Raw genomic sequence first — 20722 nt, 5'->3', positions numbered from 1 at the left:
GGTCCTAAGATCGAAATCGGCCGGCAACCAGAGAAAGAGGGTAGGAGGTGAAGACTCGCACATCGATGTTCGACAGGACGAAATATCGCCCGACGTATTTCAGAGATCTTACGGACACACCATCCACTGGCGAGACGTACCGACACGTAGAGATACCAAGAGTTGCATCAAGAGTTGCAGGCTGAAAGATGGAGAAATGTTTCTATACGTGTCGATGCTGCTACACGATGTTCCCGTGTCGTGCGGACAGGTTATCGTGAATGGAGAATCGCAGAGCCGAGATGCGCCGATACTTTTTGCCGCTATGCATGAGAGAAACGTGTGTTCTAGCTACGATGCACACGGCAAGATCATGCTTTCGACAAATGATCCTCTTATTTCGCGCATCTTATGCAAAATGCACCGCATGCATTAGAACCAGTCGCTATCGAGATGTTTAAAAATAGATTTGGGTCTATGGAAAGTCATTTACGATTCTACTGCTCTAATTATTTATAAAAATAAAATATATAATAATATATACTAAAATAATATATATATAAACATATTCTTTTAATATTATTTAAATTTAAATTTGAAAATAAATACAAAATACATACACAATCACAAATCTCTTTATAAATGGCTATTTCTCACATTTTATTTGTATGTAAATATATCACGATGTGTCATATTTGTACTACATGTTCTCAATATATTAAGAAAGTGTTAAGAGGATTTAAGTTTAAATTGACAAGCCTACAAGTATAGTAAACTTAAATCCTCTTAACATATAGCTTAAATCTTCTTAATATATCAACGGATCGACAAGAAATATTATTAGCAGTTATGATACGGTGAGAAATTGACAACACGATAACAACGGTGAGAGCATATCGTGTAAAATTGATTTCACTCGTTCACCGCGTTATATCGGAAAACTGACGACGTTAGTTTATTGATAAAAGCAAAATAAAAATGACTGTATAATGTCCCATGAAATTGATTTAATTCTTTTTTAGATATGATTACATGAAAAATATGAAATATTTTAAAAATTCATTAAAACTCTTCGATAGTTTAAAGCTTTTAGTTGCACTATAATGGATTCATTTATATACCATTTTATATATAAAAAATATTGATTAATTGGACGAAAAACATCTTTTTTTTACAAAAAAGAAGAGCTTAAATGTAATTATGTAACTTATAACTTAATTATTAATATCTTTAGAGAGAAAAATTTTGCGTTTCGAGAAATTAATAAAAATAATTATAAAAGTAATTACGTTGTGAAATCCACATCAAAAAGCTTTTATATGTATATTTAGATATCATTACATACAATAAAATAGCGTGACAAATTTGAGTTCTGCGAGCATAAATCTATTAATATAGCGACAGCTAAACAGCAGCGGGAACGAGCAGCACGCAAAATTTGAATCTTTATCTCAATAGAGCGAGTACAAGCCGAATGACGAAGTCTATCCCACGTTCTATGCAAATTTTATCGTACTTGGCATGCTAACGCCTCGCCTTAAATCGGTCCGCGATCGCTAGCCCAGCATTAATTGTCAACTATTATCTCGCCTCGTCTTCGGACTTCTTAGCACTCAAATTACATTGTTGCTGTGTGACAGGCGGGATGTGTATATTGTGTTAAGTTAATAAGAACAGCCGTGGACAACCGGGATGAATCGGGGCCATTAATGCCCTGAAGGAGGGAGCCTCGAGAAAGTGATATTTTCTTTAAACGAGAGTTTAACAAAGTTCCCGGTTATTACGACAGAATAGCCAACTTCCGTGATAAGAGGAGTACAGAGGGTAGAAACGCGAGACGCCGCCAACTTCTCGTTTCCCTAGAAGGGTAAATATTTCTCTTTTCCTTTTTCGGTGAGCGCGAGGCTCAGCAAATTTTTATCTCGAGCGAAAGCATTAATTTGCGAAAAAACGATGAGAAAACCTTGGAAGTTTGGCTGCCACGCTTACGACGACGACGACTACGACAGCGATGGTCTTTACTTCTCGCTTCGTTGTGCTCTCGTGTCGCTCTTTTAAAGACAACTTAACTTAACTTTCATTACGAAACTTAGGTATCATCTTGCATTTATCAAATCTTCTAACGTATTTGGCGAATATTTCTCGATATATTGTGTCAATGTCATCTTTAGCGGTACTATATAGAATTTATAGAATATTTAATAAAAGAATATTTAATAAAATTTGATACAATATGAATTATATAAAAATTGATAAAATATAAATTTTCCGATAAATTTATTGAAATAGTTTTATTCATATTTGCGTGATTATATATTTGACGATTGTAAATAAAAAATAAAAATAAAACAATATTGCTTGTGTAATTAATATCCAATTTATGACAGAAATGCAGCGATAATTTTGGTTTTTAATGAAACTTTAGCAGAAGAATACGCATCTTTGAGCAATACAAAATATTTCTCCAATACTCACATATTAAAATATATAATAATGAACTTGTGCTTCTAGGCAAATATTTATAACCGCGTTTATTTTAAAGCCTCGACACTGTTGGATAACCGACGTCTTTGCTACACTGTTTATATTATTCATAAGAAGATGTCTCGTAATACTCTGTAGTCAAATTAAGGCACGAAGTTTCATAAGAAGCTATCGTGACGCAACATATTCATATGTGTTAAATTAATTAAGGTTATTAAGGTATCTCATATAAGTCTTTCACATAATTACACCGTGAATATGATTTATGTTATTTTTTTAGCTGTGAAAAAACTTAAACTCATTATTTTGATCGTTTGCCGTTACTTCTCATATAAAATAATATATCAAAACATTTGTGTATATCATTGTATGTATCATGTTAATGACATAACTAATGAAATGTACATTGAAATGCCAATTTATATTACGCAACAATCGATATAATTGCGCATGTGTTACTGCGCGAAATTTCCGTAGAAGACTTAATAACGCAAAACGCAATGTGCGACGCGTGATACTGCGATTGACGCATAAAGCGTAATTATATAGAACTTAGATTAATAAATACGAGCATGTCGGCTTCGTGGAAGAAGCCACCATCTGCGTGCAACGTTTAAAGTCTCATTTAACCTCGTCGTCGACTGATTGTAACGCGTTTACGACTGCTTATTAAAATCCATTACGGCACTAGGCTCATTTTCGAAACGTAATACAGCATCTACTATGGTTGCTTCACGAATGACGTATATCACGCTTGTAAACATTTTTCATCATGCATGGATATAAAAATTGAATTCAGTCTTCACTGCAAATAAATTTTTTTAACATTGTATGATGCCACGTCTTTTCAGTTGCGCGGTTTTAATAATATTAACGAGGTTCATAAAAAATGAGAATAATAGAGATGCTCGGAATAAAAATTGATGTAGCGCCACATCTAGTAAAATTTGAACACAAAAAAATAGAAATCTGAAAGTTCGTACATTTTTTAAAAAGTCATTATGAAATAATGAATAAGTATAGTACGGAAAATGATGTTTTGTAAATGGAAGATTGCTCTTGACATGCGAAAAAGTGGAACGATATTAATTAGCATACTTTATATTCTTTACATTCACTTTTCCTTGGATAGACTTTTTAATTATGAGAACATTAATTTCTTCTTACAGAATAATCCACAATATGTAATATATATTTGATTTCTTTCTTAAATATTTTTATTTTTATTTTAGTTTCTTGAATTTTCTGCGCGTGTTGTTTCATATTTTCCTTGAAACTCTTATTCGCGCGCGCTCTTCCATATTTATCTCAAACTTTTCTCAATATAAATATGATACTAGCGAAATCGCTTTTTTAAACTTTACTTAAACTCTTCGTGAGATATAAGATAAATGTTCAATGCATCTTTACAATACAATAAAATTATTTTCTAATAAAAAATTGCGTCGGGCGTATTATAATGAAACACATAACCTTCCATTGTTACGTTGCAATTTATTTGCCAGTTGGAATTTCGTTATTAAATTTAAGCGATATTTTTCGATATACATGACACATATGCGCATTTTTGCATTAAGCTTTTTACATACACGCACAAATGGCAAGCTTAACGCTTTTTCCAAGAGAGGATTTGTTTGATGTAGCCATAGCTGGCAACTGTTAATGCTGGAAGAGTAGATAGTTAAATAATGCTTTTTTACGGGGGAGCTAGTCTTGTTATAGATGAGTAACAACGACTATATAGCGCATGTCAAAGCGAAATGGCGGCCGCAGTGTGGAGAACGGGTGGAGGCTTAGCATACGAATATCCGATTCTCTGTTTGTGGGTTGCTGCGGTGGATCTGATTTACATAGTTATTATGATATTATGCGGCTGCAAAAGGATTTTTATCATCAGCGCTGTCTACACCAGGGGAAAAGGAGGTACAAGCTGTGACATACGCTTCCTCTACTTCTACGTCGCTTTTTTATCGCGTTTATAGTCCTGCCAAATTCTACTCTCTTGTAGATGATTCTTTTAAAAGTTCATCTGTCGAAAGATTATAATAAGTATTATTGGAAAAATATAAAATAATTAATTACTTGAGAAAAGTATCTTATCATCATTCAATTTTTTCTTTCTAGATGTACAAAATTTTTTAATTTTATTTGAAATCAACTTGAAAGATTTAAGGTTCAAATTTACTAATTTACATTGCAATAATTGAGCTTTTATGATAATTGAACTTTCTTGAATACTCCCTTTTTTCATTCGTTTTTACAATTTCTTTCTACTAGATTATTACAATGATAGATTAAATGAAATAAATATTTTTTAATGTTAAGATGAAAAATTGATACAAGATGAAATTTAATGTCTCAATAAGTTCCTTAAGATTTCATGAAAAAATATTATATTATTCTTTGACTCTATCAAAATATATTTTAATAAAATTTGGATTTGTCAAAGTTATTAATTAGTTATAATTTCGATTATTCTTGTTCTTATTTATTTAAAAATATAGTTAATTATTGATTTTTTAAGTAATTGATAATTTTAATTATATATTGTGTGATTAATACATATATTTACATATTACATATAATATTAGAAATAATGCTAATTTTCTTATTTGGGAAAATTTCTTTCGATTTATTGTTTTTTAAATTGTTAGCGAATATTGTTATATAATTACATGAAATAAGTAAAAAATATTTACATTTAAAAAAAGTATAGCAAAAGTATGTCGAATATTAAAAAAAATACATATGATTAATGATAATAACAGAAACATATTTATTTAAACAGATTAAAAATCGATAGAGATTACAGGGTACAAAGTAACAGTAACTTTAGCATTTTGAGCGGAAAAACATAAAGAAGATGTATATTTCGATTGTACTTTGTTTCAAGCGTCGTGCACTTTATAACCGAAGCATAGCTTTCTCATTCTCTTGAAAGGAAAATCGCAAACGATCCCAAACGTGACGCGGTAATTTTCTAAATGATTTTCGGACGTACACATGTAATGAACGAGAAGTATCGGTATTTTTCGCAACTCACGCCAAATGTCGGTAATCGATCAGTGGTGGAAAATTCGACTCGAAAACCTAATAAATACTCGCCTGATTCTTCCTCACCTCGGCGAAGGCTAAGCGACGCGATACCAAAGCGGATTATTGAAACGCTACTCGAAGTCGGAGGGAAGAGGGAGGAAAAGTCCGTCGATCTTAGCCAGATTCGCGAGACTTTAAATTCTCACGGTTCGAATCCCGAAACTTTTCTCTATCACGCCACGGTGCTTGGGGCCGTAAATATATACCCTCCTTTGGCCCGTTAGTTCGCTATCCTCCTGTTCCCCCTTTCCTCTTTCCACGGTTGGAGACGCAAGCTGTTACACTGTTCAACCCCCAAATACCGCCGCTGCACCTCGCTGCAAACGTAACCACCTCTTCCTGGTGGTAGCAGTGGTAACGGCTCACTGTCCTCGAACCGATGCATTTACCGCCGCCACCGTCGACTACGCCGCGATAATTCCATTTCCGCGAAGCGCCGCGAATTCGAAGTTTAATTAATCGAATTCGCGCCCATGCTATCCTCGGCCATGCCATCCGAATCTCTCTCTCCCCGTCTCTCTCTCTCTCCCCCGTTTCTCTCTCTCTCTCTGACTCTCTATCTATCTATTTGTCTCTTTCTCAGCCTCTTAGCTTCTCTTCCTCTTCCTATTTCCAGTCCTATCCTCTGGAGACACAAGCTTCGATTCCGGAAATTAGTAAGATCGCACATGCGGAACACGGAGGTTTCCCGCCTGCTAGAGCACTATGTATGTATACGCACGTACCTTAACATTACATGGATACCGATACACATTGATACGTATGCAAGTCGGTGTTCACATTCGCGCTACATAATGCACGTCATCTCACTATCTCGCTCGGTTGGTCGGTTAATACGACACGGAAATGTGTACCGTCCTGAGACGCGACGAAAAGTTTACCGGAGAGTCAACGAGAAATTTACAAGCGTTCAACGTGCTCGATCGAACGCCTTGAAAACAATTGTTTCATTTTCTTTCTCGTTTCTCTTACGAAAACGCGATCGACACATTGGACGATACTGAGAAGCGTAACCGAATCCATTACTCCGAGAAATAAAAAAAAGCACTCGACGGAAGGAAATTAATATAAACAGTTGCGGTGCAGGATGGAGTAGTTGGATCACTCTTCTCTTTTCTTCTTTCTTTTTTTTTAATCTCTTGCACATATATTCATGTAATTATATATATATTCTGCTCCGTAATTAAAATTTTATTTGACTAAATTTTACATCTACTTGAAATTAACTGAAAATTAAGGGCTTGTTGTATATTAGGAGTTTCGGAGTTTAGTTTGTAAACTGCTTGAGATTAACTATATGACGATGTTATGCAACATTAACAGCGTTAGGACATAATTCGCGCAAGCCGCTTCATTTCATTCGCGTGTAACATGAAAATTATTAGCCTTTCAACATTTTCGTTGAACAAAGGATTCGCTAGGTAAAGCATGGCCGCGAATTTTCATCCTGTATGGTATAGTTATAGTTTTACTTGTTGCAATAAACACGCCGAATATAGGCGGCTGTCGAGTATATGCCGCGCGACGTGCGGAGAATTAAATATTTCAGCATTAATAGAAGCGGAATATGTATATTTTTGCGAGCGGGTAGAGAGATGTAACCATACACGGTGCACGGTATGCACAGACGTGGAAGACACAGCGTTATAAATTTCCGACCGCATTTGCTAACATTTTTTATCGCTCAGCTATAAGTGTGAACCGAGCGCGTGTGAGAGGGTGCGCGAAAATTGCGTTTAAAACTTCGACCGGACGATAGATACGCCCTTGTACGCAGATATAAATATGTATGTGCATGTACGTACGCGCGCAAATAGCGGACATATGCGCGTATATTACGCACTCACAATTCATCTCACGCTCCTTCGTCCTTTAATACGAGCCCTTGCACGTATGCCTGGTACCGTAGCGTGTCCTTAACGTGTAAGAAGATTACTACTAGTACGTGAGCGCGGCTGGGAAACTATGCTTGAAACTATTTCTCATTCACCGGCGTATAGGCGTATAGCACATATTAATATTAAGCGCATGTGTTATACAAACACGTGCGCACCGGTTCTGTAACGGGGTGTGATATGGTGTGTCTCAGAAGTTACACACTTTCTCTGTATACAGACTTCCGAAAGTCAAAGTACGAAGAGCGATTGTTCCGGTATCATCGATTATTTTAGCATTAATCCGGTGTGTTACATGGCTAAAAGTTTCTTGAAGTTTTAAGTGTATAACTAACGAATCTCTGTTTCATGCAATTTAAATTCTTTCACATTATCGGTACCGTAAATCTCGAGCATTTATTTTTTAATTACGAATGATAAAGACTTGTCTTGCACAGTTTGTGTTGCAACAGCTTTCTAATTAGCGCGCTAATTAGCATTACATCTAATCACGTCTCGAGAGCGTAAAATAAAACACTATGAAAAAAGTTTCATTTAAAAATCAGATTTCGCTCACAAGCAAAAAATATTTTTCGTTAAATTTCATCTATTAAGGTTCATTTCTTCGCTGTATTTTTGAAAGATTGAAAAGAATTTTCACAGAAAATTGCGCGCATTTTGTTAAAAAATAGCTGCTTAATTATTGCAATAAATTAAACGTTTAATGTTGGCAAGGTTTCTCACGGTAATGAATATTCTAACGACGTGAATTCCTAGCGGAGGAAGACACAATTTCAAATTTGTACGACAATTGAAACGGTCGAGAGAAGATACGCAACGTCCTTGTATAGCCGCAATTGCATACGTCCCGATGCTGATGTATACCTATATAATCGCAAATGTAATTGGTTCTATACATGGTCCACGTCCTTAACGTTACACATTACATCGGAGCTTCCTCGGTGTTAACAGTAGTGCTCAGATGCGAGCGACTAGAGGCGGCTTCGAGATGATGGTCGAAGCTGTACCGTGTGTTGTGCAAACGCAGTTAACTACGGTAACGAAACACATTTTGCTGGTTATACGAGCTGGACACACCCACACCTATACACACACACACACACACGCACACACACGCACGCATATATACATATACATATATATATATATATATATATATATATATATATCTTAGTTATGTAGTATAAGCTAACATCTAAAAGGGCTTTCCGTGGAATACTCTCAGAGGATCGCAGCCGCATTGCACCTGTGACGCTAAATGCGAAACTTTAATCTCGCGTCTTAATCGCACTCCTGACGCGATCGGAGCGATATTTCTGGAATTTTGCCGTGCGATTACTTCCTACTTTAAATGCAAAGCTGGTTTTCATAACCGGAGATAATCACGGATTATTTTCAATCTCTGATTAAAAGCGGCATTAATTCTAAATCCGTATTCATGAATCATTATTGAGCTTTTTACATTTATATTTGATGAATCCATGTTTTGCGAATTACTGTTTGAAAACCCTGTCATTACATATTTAATATTTATAGTTGATTAATTTTTGCTTATTGCCATGAATAATTACCATTGATTGGGTTTTGTCAGAGTGGAAATTAATTGTAATCTGTATCGACATTCTCATAAAATCGCTGAAATTATTTCTCTGCTTCTACTTACATTTCGTATTTCGGAATTCTGATCTTTTTACATGCTTATTTTTTTTTGCTATGATTTAAAGAAATATTGCACATTTTTTCAAATGCGTGCGACACATAACTTTCTTCATGCGACTTTAAGATTTCATATGAAATATGCTTATATCTTTTCTCTCTCTTTATATCTAAAGAACTAAAAAATGCGGTTGGAGCAAAACTCTGTTTCTGCATGTTCAGAATCGATATATTCGTATTATGAACTATCTAGAATGACGTATCACTGCGCGAATAGGCAGACGTATTGCGACATCACGTATTACGCAGATGGACACGTACGAGTATATTACACACGAGAAGCTGACATCACGTGCATACCATGTCATTTGATAGATAAGATCTTTACACTATTCGAAGCGAATGATAGAATGCTATACAGCTTGTATTACATTATCTTTTGATCGTTTTACGAATGAAATCAACACATTCTGTCAATATCGATTGTTTTATCACTTCATATCATCGCGCAACACGTAATTCTTTTTGAACGAGTTATTTTTTGTTAAATTTTGATTAATTTTACAAAGATGATAAAAATAAAAAAACGAGATTTATATTGTTAAATTCTTTTGTGAGAAATCATGTATCACTTGAATAAATATTTCCATATATTATAATATAGATATAATATGGAATGTTCATAGACATCTTTAGACAAAAGTATCAATTATAATACGCTTAGAAAATACTTATATTTCACTATATTTATGATATATTATGATGGAGTTGGAAATGAAAAAAGAATATTTTATACGAGAATTAGTTCTGTTCTTGGTGATTTTTAAAAATGAAATCCTTTTAATATATTTATAGCAGCCTCTAAATATATTTATAGCAGTTGTGATTGGATTTTCTAAATCCAAACGAGATTGTCTTGTTCAACTAATTATCCAAACGAGATTATCTTGTTCAACTAATTCTTCATATTGAGAGATGAGTGTCCATTACATCATGCAACATCTGCACCTGATGACTAACGCGACGTAGCTGTTGGCGTATCTCGCTTGCAGACATTTTCTCCTGTAAGTTTGAAGCATGGAGCCTTACTCTGTGGAACAGGGTCAGTTCAAAGGTCGGATACCCTTAGCCAATTTTGCTTCAGTATGCACTCTGTTCTCAGCTTTATACATAACGCTTCAGTTTCATACATCAGTTATCGACTATCGAAATGTCAAACGTAAGCACTGTCAGTTATCAGAAAAGAGAGATGTCGGATAAAGTTAAATAAAGAAACTTGACACACACAAGATAGAAGAATCATTTATTATGCGCTTTACGGACATTTCCTTTTAAGTCTACTAAAGAGTCTACATAAAAGAGTCAGGAAACTTTAATTGACAAAAGGATATAGAGCTTGCTTTGATAATGGATACATTTTCCGCGAATAATATTTTTTTTCGTCGAAAATTGAGATAAATTTTCCAAAATTTAATTCTCTGGTTTGTTTCGTGCAATTTGTGAAACTCGTATATTACTATATATTGTACAAATATTTGTAGCCAAAATATATAGTTGAAAAAAAACAAATACATAAAATATAAACAAAAATGCATAAAAATGATTTGTTTTGTGGCATATATCAAACAGTATGCTTGTTGGCGCATAATTGGCCAATCCTTTTGCGTGCGCACGTCACGTTTTCGCGTGACTCGTGATGCCGTCTGTTCTCTATCGTGCGCATAAATATCGCGCGTTGGTGTCGTAAAAAGATGACTTGCCGTCCGCCTGCCCGCGTACGCTGCCGCACCTAAGTGGTAAACTTGTAAGTGGCGAAATAAAGTTGGGCAGGGTTCCGCGCGCGCGCAGGGTACCGTGTCTGTGACAGTTTAATTAATATCTTTCATCCTCAAAGGAAAAACTTGGCGAACTAACCGGCATGGACCGGGTCGCAATGCCGAGCCGGTTAGAACCACTTCAACTTCGGACGCGACGACGATCTCCCGCCAACGACAACGCGGCTCCATTCTTCTCTCGCTCCCGTTTAGTTTTCTCGACTTGCGATAAAGTTTCGTGTAGTTCCTTTTTTTTTGCGTTTCGGACAATTTTGCGTTTTGACGTTACCGAACGGTGAGATACGCACGACAAGAAGTCTCCTTGACGAAGTTCCTCTTGGGAAGAATATGGCAAATGTCAAATCACCTTTACTTGATTTCTTAATCTCTCTTGGAGAATAAATTTTAAAAATATTTATAACGTATATAAACATTTAATTGATAATTAACATAGAAATAGTTTATCAAAATAGTACAAATATACAAATATTACAAAAATGCAATAGCTCGATATATTTAATATAAATAATAATTTTAATTATGTTTTCTCATTTATCTCTCTATCTTCTCTCTTTATTATTCGCGTAGATGTTATAATTTATATTTTTATGTGAAATATAAAATGCTTGCGTTATTTTTTTACAATGTCGGCGATTAAAAGAGAGAACCGTACACCCTCGGTTCGACACGCATAGATTTCCCAGTCGCGTATCTGTGAATGCACTGGCGATTAGCTTTATAAAATATCGCGGCAGATAATGCGTTCTCGGCTGCAGAAACTGTGAAAGAGAGAAAAAAAATGAAGGTGATCTCTGACGGTGTGTAAGCCGCGACTTATGAACAATCCGCAAAAATAAACGGCAATGAAATCTGCATGCATCGAGTTTGCTCGGCAAATTCGCTACTATATTCAACGTCGACACGGGGATGATACACTCTTTGAAGTGCCTCGTGAGCTTTTATAAGCTCATGACGTATTTACCCATTAAACTAAATTCGAGTATTTTCGAGCTTACGTTGATATTATGGTTTTCAGAGAACATTCGGGAAATTGATGCAGAGTCAAAAGTGAAATGACAATGGGGCTTTTGGGGTATTTGCGAAAAGCCGTTTATATCATCCGTTTGCGAATATGAGAAAATCGCATATATTTTGCATATGTTTTATATTTATGCTAATATATAATAGTAAATGTAGTTTCGCCATCGTTGGAATGCAATATGTTCTATTAATCTTCTTTTCACTTTTTTTCTTATCTATTTTTCTCTCTTTCTCTTTTTGCAATTAATGTGAAACTCTTGTTGCGATTATTTAAATCCTAATAAGAGTTGAATTATTTTTGAAGGTATTTTTATTCATTTAAAGCTGTTAAAACCCTGTGTTTTTGTATCGAGTCGAGATTTGTGTGATGATATTTTTCTTCTTTTCTTCACCAAACATTATCGGGCTTTATGATAAAGGCAGACAACGTATCGCCGAGGCAACACCGTATAAATCCGCCACGTATAGATAATATTTCACAATGCATTATTCAGATTTTGCACAAAGCTTTATATGCTTCGCGGGAAAGCTCTTCAGACGTCGCGGAGTAGATATCCGTTCGTGTCGGAAACATGTGACGTTATAGCGTTTATTTACGACTTGGCAGCAAAGAAACCCTTCGATTATTGCCGGTTAAATATGTTTAATCATGGACATGAGTAAAACATATGATTTTTTTCAAATAAATGAGACACTGCGTATTTTTTGAAGAAGGTACATATTTATAGCTACTGGGATTGAGGTTTAGAAAAAACATAATTAAGATTTAAAGATTAAACCGAAACATCGATAGACCGAAAACAAACTCTTTTTACATATTTTAGCTTGATATATTTTTATATTGAATTATTGTTTTTTTCTATATAGATCAAGTTTTAATAGCGATTGGGAGAAGCATCTAATATTTAAGGACTCAATTGAGATCATTTTTGTTGATCAAGTTTAGCAATCGATTAATATGACAGAAATATTTGTTACAACATTATTTGGATAAACAAATATTAATATTATTAAAAGATGTTAAATATTAATTAAGTGAATTTTGTTATTAAATAATGTTCTGTATTGTGTAAAACAATGTAAAACAATAACGCTTTGTTTTTTCATTTTGTACATTGTAAACTAATTTCTAAATTATGCAGAGATGAAAAATAATTTATATTCACGACAAATTATAATTTATGCATTATATAACTTGGATAAAACGACTAATTTTGTGAATTTTATTGTACATATAAGTCGAAAGATATTCGAAAGCTAAGTATTTTCTCTGATCATCAATGTTTATCGTATTGAGGAGAACTCTACCGAGAGAGAAATTAAAAGACATTTGGAGCGGCGAGTGTCCTTTATTTTTCTATTTCCGGCGGTAATACGGGATATTTGTTCGCGAGCATTCCTCGGCGCGTGCCATTAATGTTGACGGGAGTCTCCCGCAAGCAACGTGAAAGAGCGAGGAAAGGAACCGGCAATATGCAGATGAGTGTGTATAGCTATGTACCTGATAGCGTCGGATTCGTCGCGGACGAGGGACCGTCCTGGCGCATGGCGTCACTGGTAATTGCCGTTCCGCCGAGATTGGTGCTGTAGTCTTCGAGAAGTACGCAGCACAGTAATAGCCGTGCCACCCTCATTCTGAAAGAACGAAAGAAAAGCTGAACGATAACGACAAACTTGTGCTCTTTCTGTCTCATTTTCCCATCTCTCTGTCTTTCCCTCTACGTATCTTGGATTTTTCTACGAGAAAATTTCTCGTACAAGTTATTGCGTTTATTGTGTTTAGGTCCGATTAACTGATGATAATTGTTATAAAATGCAATATATATGATAGGTTTCTCCATCACATGTGAATATATCCCATAATTATTAACATTTAAACGTTAGTTAGTTAATTAATTAAATATAATTAATTAATTAATTAATTAAATTATGAAAGAGTAACACAAATTGAAGCCGAATGATAACAACGCATACGCGAAATGTTTGCAAATTATTTCAATGTTTGAATGTATTAAAATAAACATTTAAAGATGCATTCAAAGGCGAAACTTTATATTACATATTATGTTTTGGAAGCATCGAAGCTTTTATTATTCGAATTAAAATAGATTTTATGCATAATAAATTATGTAAATATCTTTTGAAAATTGCAAATTTGTTTAAAAATATTTTCACATATTTCATGCAAACTATAAAATATATTTTATCCATATTCTACTTTCGATTTATATATCAAAAATCGATTTATAAAAGCTAATTTTAATAAAGCAATTAATATAACGTACAAATAATGTATATAAAGCACACAATATAATATATTATTGATGATGATATTATGAGTTTATGATTTCAAAAATTTCTTTAAAATCAACACATATGCACACTCATGCAGAATATTCCTTTATACCTGCACATGTTGAAATTTAACTTTTATAATTATTATACATTTATATTTATAATTTTACTATTATTTAATATCACAACATTTTAGATAAAATGTAAAGAAAAAGAAATAAATGAGAATCTTATCATATTCCAAAATAAAATTCCGTGAAAAGTTATTGAAAAGATATATATATATATATATATATATATATATATATTTATATTTATATTTATATAATATTAATGATCAACTGCATCGTTGTTCGTAATGCAATAACGCGACAAAAGAGAAAGAAAGGAATTATTAAAATAATAAAAATAATCTTAAAAGTTTGAAAGAATGGAGAGACTTAAAAAAACAAAACATATAAGAGCTGAAAACTATAAATTAAACTAAAAGTAAAAAGAGAGGAACGACTCATTTAATCGGCCGTGCCTATCGTGAGAAAACGAAGCTTCCAGTGGGGGGATGAAGCTACCTCCAACCACCCTCGAACCGCCGAAGGCGGGCGAACTGGTTAACGTGTGCGAGAACTTTTCTCACGCTCCATACTCTCTTGTGTCTCTTTTAGTCCCTTTTTTCGTCGTTTTGCGCGCTTCTCCTTGTCTCCTTTCGATCGATACATTTGTCAAGCGACGTATAAACGCTACTAAGTTCACGGCAATTCCATATAATGTACGTGCCCGAGAAGAATCGGCCGCTAAAATGTTTCATCGGACTTGGATCGTATATCCTAGATCTTAGAAAAAGGGATCGTTCGTCCTTCATCGTTGTCCTTCGGGGAAACACGCGCGGGACAATTATATTTTATGCCATCTTGTAAATAACTATCTTTGCCATTTAATAGCAGAGTTCAGTTTGTGCACGAGATGAAATTGAACGCTTCTCCTCGTGTACTTGTATGCCGCGAGTAATTGTTCTTATTTACAACAGGAATAAATGAAAACTCTTCTCCTCGTACACATTTTATCTCTTTCCGTAATCTCGTTATCCTTTCTCTTTCTCAGGACTCTTCTCCTTTTTTTGCTCTCTGTCAGTCTTCATCGTCCCTCTTTCCGCACACCAATGTCAGATTATGGACTCTTTGTCCTATCTCGCTTACGCGTGATCGATGGTCCTCGCGGGCTGGGATGAACTGAAAGATCTCCCGGCGAAAGCATCGTGATTTCGAAAGATTCCTCTATCTCTGTTCCCTCCCCCTGGTCAAGAAATATCTATGATATTATCCCATTGACTATTTTTGCCATTTTTGTATCGCATTGAAATATTCTCATTTTCGAATATCTTTGTCGAGATATTTTCATCGTTGTCATTCCCGTCACCCGTCTTCTTCTGCTCTTAATTTCGAGCTCACTTTCCAACTGGTACTTCCCTCAGGGTTCTTTTACCTCTCGAGTCTTTAGAAGCAGCTTCTCCTCTTGCAATTTTATATGATGGAAGTCAAAGGAAAAACCCGGGGCCAAGCTGTTAAGCTCAAATTTAGTTTCCCGGCAAAAATCTTCCCGGTTATTTGCACATAAAGAAATATTTCGGATCGAAAGATTTTATTTTCATATTTTATTTCAGATTTCGATCTCTTCTGCTTCTTCGCCTCTTCGACTTTAATCCGGCACATTTGGTAAAGTAAAATCACGACGTATATCTCGATTGCGATTGATCTTGCGCAATAAATTCAAGCATCTTATCCTAGCGCTATCCAAGATATCTGCTTTTTATTATATTTTTTTTATTTTATGAATCTGCTATACGATACGGACGGAATACTTTTACGTTCCATCTAAGGACAGCATATATATCTCTCGGCAACATCTCAATTCGATAAGATACGAAAGAGAGAAATCCGAGGTCGCGCGCGCCGAAGAGGACTTGATTTATTCGAGCACAGCGAAAATCTTTTATTCCTCAATTATCGCCGCGTGAAAATATTTTAATCCGCACCACGGAGTTTAATTCTCGCTCCATTTCCGCTGCTGTAATTTCCGCGACTCTCGATATCTCTTTTTAAAAATATTTTTTCTGTCTATCCTTATGTCTATGCTTTGATTGAATGCATTTTATTCTTCCACACGTCTTTATTGAATTTTTATTATCACGATTCATCAATTTACTTGCTATATTATTGACGTGCATTTTTACTGCTCTCTCTCTCTCTCTCTCTCTCTCCCCTCTCTCTCTCCCTCTCTCTCTCTCCCTCTCTCTCTCCCTCTCTCTCTCTCTCTCTCTCTCTCTCTCTCTCTCTCTCTATCTATCTATCTTTATTTCTTTTTATTACTTATTTTTGATATTGCAATAGCCAACATCATTGCAATCGCTTACTACGAAGGTAATTTTCTACGAGGCGCGAAGTAAAAGCTTTGCATCTATTAAATCTGACTTTCATCATTATCGGAAACCGTCTACTGCGAAGAGATTGGCAATATCAACACTCCATAAAAACACGATACGTCGTTATACAAATAAAATATTATCTTTTATACTCTTAAGCGTGTTTACAACTATGGCCTGTTTGCTCGCAAACAATCGCCGTAGAGAGAAGAGCCAAGCAAAGTTAATGCCGATCTGGAATACCAATTCTACTATATGGCAATGCGATAGAAACCGCGGGAAAATGTTAAAATCCGAGAAACGTTAAACGAGAAATACGAATCGCGGAGATTTATATGCAACCAAATTTTCCTCCCGCGAACGTAAATTTACTTCTCGCTGTGTGGAATAATGACTATGAAAGTTTTCTGTTCTCTCGTTTCACTGTTGGAATTTCAGAATTTTCCAAAAAAGGATTAGTACAAGGGAAAAGTTCCGTACATACGTTTCTTCTAAGTCTTTTATTCAATACGCTAAAAAAATTTTTAAATTTAAGGTATAGTAGAAAAAGATAGAAAGAGGAGAGAGAGAGAGAGAGAAAGTCGGAACTGTATGCTATATGCGCGAATACTCACATATATATATATAATAACAGTATTTTTATAAATAGATATTATTAATATGGTTATTATTAATATTACTAGTATGGATATTATTAGTATTTTTATAAATAGATAATATTTATAATGAAAAATATGGTTAATGATATAAAATAATAAGATATATAAAACAAAATGATTTTTTTATTTATATTCTATTTATATTTTAACGGAAATTGGACCATACTGGATATATATTATCATTGCTTCTAAAATTTACATAAAAATTCGATAATCTGTTTATCTAATATTACATTTCTCTAATTAAATATAGAAAAGAAGGAAAATCAAAATAATAAAATTATTGATATGAATTATTGATTAGATGTGAATAGTTCATTTTTTGTTTTATAATTTAGAACAGAAAGATTAATTTAGTTCACTCGAAAGATATCTTTCGATTTTTTCTCAGAAAAAAAAGAACTTTAAAAAATAGAGAAATCGATTTAATGTTATCATAACATACATATATAACTCTGAAACTTTCATATTCAGGAATACATATTCAATATTTTAATAAGTTTCTTACTCGTAATAATCTTTCTTTTGTTCCGACTAAATTTTGACTTAAAATTCCTGTAGTATTTGTACGTGAACGATTTATCATTCCGTGTCACGATCAATACAAGATTTGGCAGATAATACGTAACGACTGCTATAAAATATGATGAAATGACAACGCGAAACACGAGGGAGACGCTAACCCGAAGTATGACATTGATACCTATCGCGCGAATACGAATAGAAAATATAAAAAGTGATGTATGACGAAAGAATTTACCGGTTTAGTCGCCGGGTTTAAACTGTCGTTCTTTCTAATAGTCATTCTTTTTGATCCGCTCGTTGATCCTCGCTCGATAAATCGTGTCACTCGAAAATCGCATTCGAGCCGAGTTAATCGTGTCCGAAACGACGTTGCGGAAAAACTCCCGGACGGCTGATCAATTTACCGAGAGACTTTATCTCAGCGGCGATTCTCAATAATCTTTTTTCTTATGATAATATAGCCCGTCAAATGCGGCGGATTTGATTTCGTCCGGAGATCTTCGCGATCTGCGATCTCTCATACCGACGACGTTATATCACTCCTGAATGATTTATTCCAGCTATTGCACCGCACCAAATCGCTCTTTCCCTCTCTGGCTGTCTTTTATAATGCGAAGAATAATTCCAGCATATAATATCGCAGACAGACATATGTCTGCTTTATGAGTGACCGGCATTGTGAGGAAATGGATTAATTCGAGTATGAAGCAGATCGCGCATAAATATCATTTCATTTGAATAGAATTGCTCTAAATATTTTGCAATGATGAATTTGTATAATCACATCACGTTGCGCGACATTTATAATCATGAAGAAACATTAAATCGAATTTCGAAAGATGTAATAAAAATACATAATAGAAATATATGTTTAACATTTCTAACAAATTATTTGACAAAATTTTCTGGATAATTTCTTCATCGTTGTATTTTATTAGAAATATTTATATTTATTTAATATTTCGTAATTCGCATAATTAAAATATTAATGTAATTACTTTCATTTTGTGGTTTATATGTGTATCTTTTTGATAAAATAATCTTAATACTTTTTATGATCAATTTTATTTTCTCTAGACATGCACGCTTTCAATTTTTTTTAATCTGATGAATGTAAACGTAATTTTTTTTATGAGATCAATGTGAATTTATTTTTAATGCATCTACGAAGTATCGATAATGTATGCATTTAGTGCATTATCATAATTAAAAACTTACCTTTCTTCAATAAAAATGAAACATGATTAATTTTTTTATTTGATAGATATAATTATAAGAGAAATTTTTTCAAGTCATACGTGCATATATGTAAAATTAACAAGAGAACTTTATTTCGGTTAAACTGTTTAATTAGTTTATCTGTTTGTACATAATTTCATATTTTAATTTAACAAATTTAATTTAATTTAAATTTGTGGAATAATTAAGTATATTTAATTATGTAATATGAAGAGAGTCATCTTCTAAATATTATGATAAAAATGATAAATTTATAAAGAAAAAAATCATTTTGTTTACAAAAATGTAGAAAGTGATCACCGTATATAAGATATTAATGACATTATTTAAAAATTTTTATCAACAATAAATTTATATTTTTATAAATTTATAATTTTAAATATAGATTTAATAATAATTAACAGTAATTTAATAATAATAATAATTTACAATTTATCTAATTTAGAGAATATAAATACGCTGCTAGAGTCATTAGCCAATATATTTATAGATTTTGTCTTGTAGGGCGTTATAAATAAGCGTATCTTTCTATTTCTCGTACATTTTTTACTTTTCTTCTGTGTTTGTCATACGAGAAGCACGTTCGGTATGCGGGTTATAATGGGAGAAAAAAAAAGTATCTAAGGTACAGCACCCACGCATAAATGTGAAATATAGCGCAATAACTCACATCTTGCGTAAAATGCTCCAAAATGTCCTTTTAATAATATCGTTTACGTTTAACGTTGCAGTAACATAGGTTTTACCCGTGTTTGTGTCGACTGATTTTTATTTGAGATCCCAGTTGAGTCATGTTCTGTATCGAGACAATTTATCATGAAAAAAAAGAAAAATGCAGCTCTATTATAATTGATGAGTTAACGGACATAGCTCTTTTTCCTTTTTTTATTTCAGTTTCACACCAGACACACATAATGTATCATCAAAAAATTATAAAAATCACTCGCGCCTATCGACACAATAAAAATTGCTTAGATGTCAAATTCACTTCGATCAGACCGAGAGAATCCATGTTTTCGAACATTACTCGCCATTCCGTTGTGATAAAAGTCCGTCGGAAAAAAAGCGTAATTTAAGGATAAATTATTTCGTTATCGAATTTTATGAAAGAAAAATTTTTAATAACTTCGTCGAAGAATATTACCTCGCGAAAAAAGTGTAGCATTATAGTAGCAGGAGTATGACACGACGCGCCATACGCGCGTATCCTTTTCTTTCACTTTTCTCTTCTTGTCTCTCGCGAATTTTATACGATTACCGACGATACGACACCCGCGCTATTAACGATAGTTCGTGCGACGATACTATATCTTCATCGTCAGACGCATCCCCGGACGTCGAGACGCGTGTACTGACTGCGTCGAGTTGGCCGCGTCGTCGAGCGAGTCGAGAGAGCGGCGTCGGGACGTTCGCCGTGATGGGAAGCGCTCAACCCTCATGGCGCAGGCCCGCAGGACGGTGTCGCTTTTCTTCTTTCTCTCTACCTCCCTCTTTCTCCTCTCTCTTTCCGCCTTTCTCCCCTTTTATCTTACTCTCTTTCTCACTCCATCGTTCGCATCGTTGGATATAATATTCAATTTATTATGTATCTTTGATACATGCGGACCGTCGCGCCGGAAAAGT

At 34.1% G+C, this 20722-nt stretch overlaps 1 protein-coding gene across 1 annotated transcript in view; it reads right to left on the bottom strand.

The window, feature by feature from the left end:
* Positions 1-20467, bottom strand: part of LOC105259385 (lachesin-like) — a 44028-nt gene extending 23561 nt beyond the window's left edge. The window contains exons 1-2 of the mRNA XM_011271284.3: positions 20244-20467; positions 13467-13600 (exon numbers count right to left, since the gene is read on the bottom strand). Of these exons, the coding sequence (XP_011269586.1) occupies positions 13467-13599 (133 nt within the window). The 5' untranslated portion in view covers position 13600; positions 20244-20467. The remainder of the gene's footprint in view (positions 1-13466; positions 13601-20243) is intronic.
* Positions 20468-20722: the final 255 nt, after the last annotated feature.

Source organism: Camponotus floridanus, unplaced genomic scaffold (genome assembly GCF_003227725.1).
Source record: "Camponotus floridanus strain SB8 unplaced genomic scaffold, Cflo_v7.5 scaffold105, whole genome shotgun sequence".
Lineage (NCBI taxonomy): Eukaryota > Metazoa > Arthropoda > Insecta > Hymenoptera > Formicidae > Camponotus > Camponotus floridanus.
The sequence above is the reverse complement of the archived record's forward strand: the minus strand, read 5'-3'. Positions and strand labels throughout refer to the sequence as shown.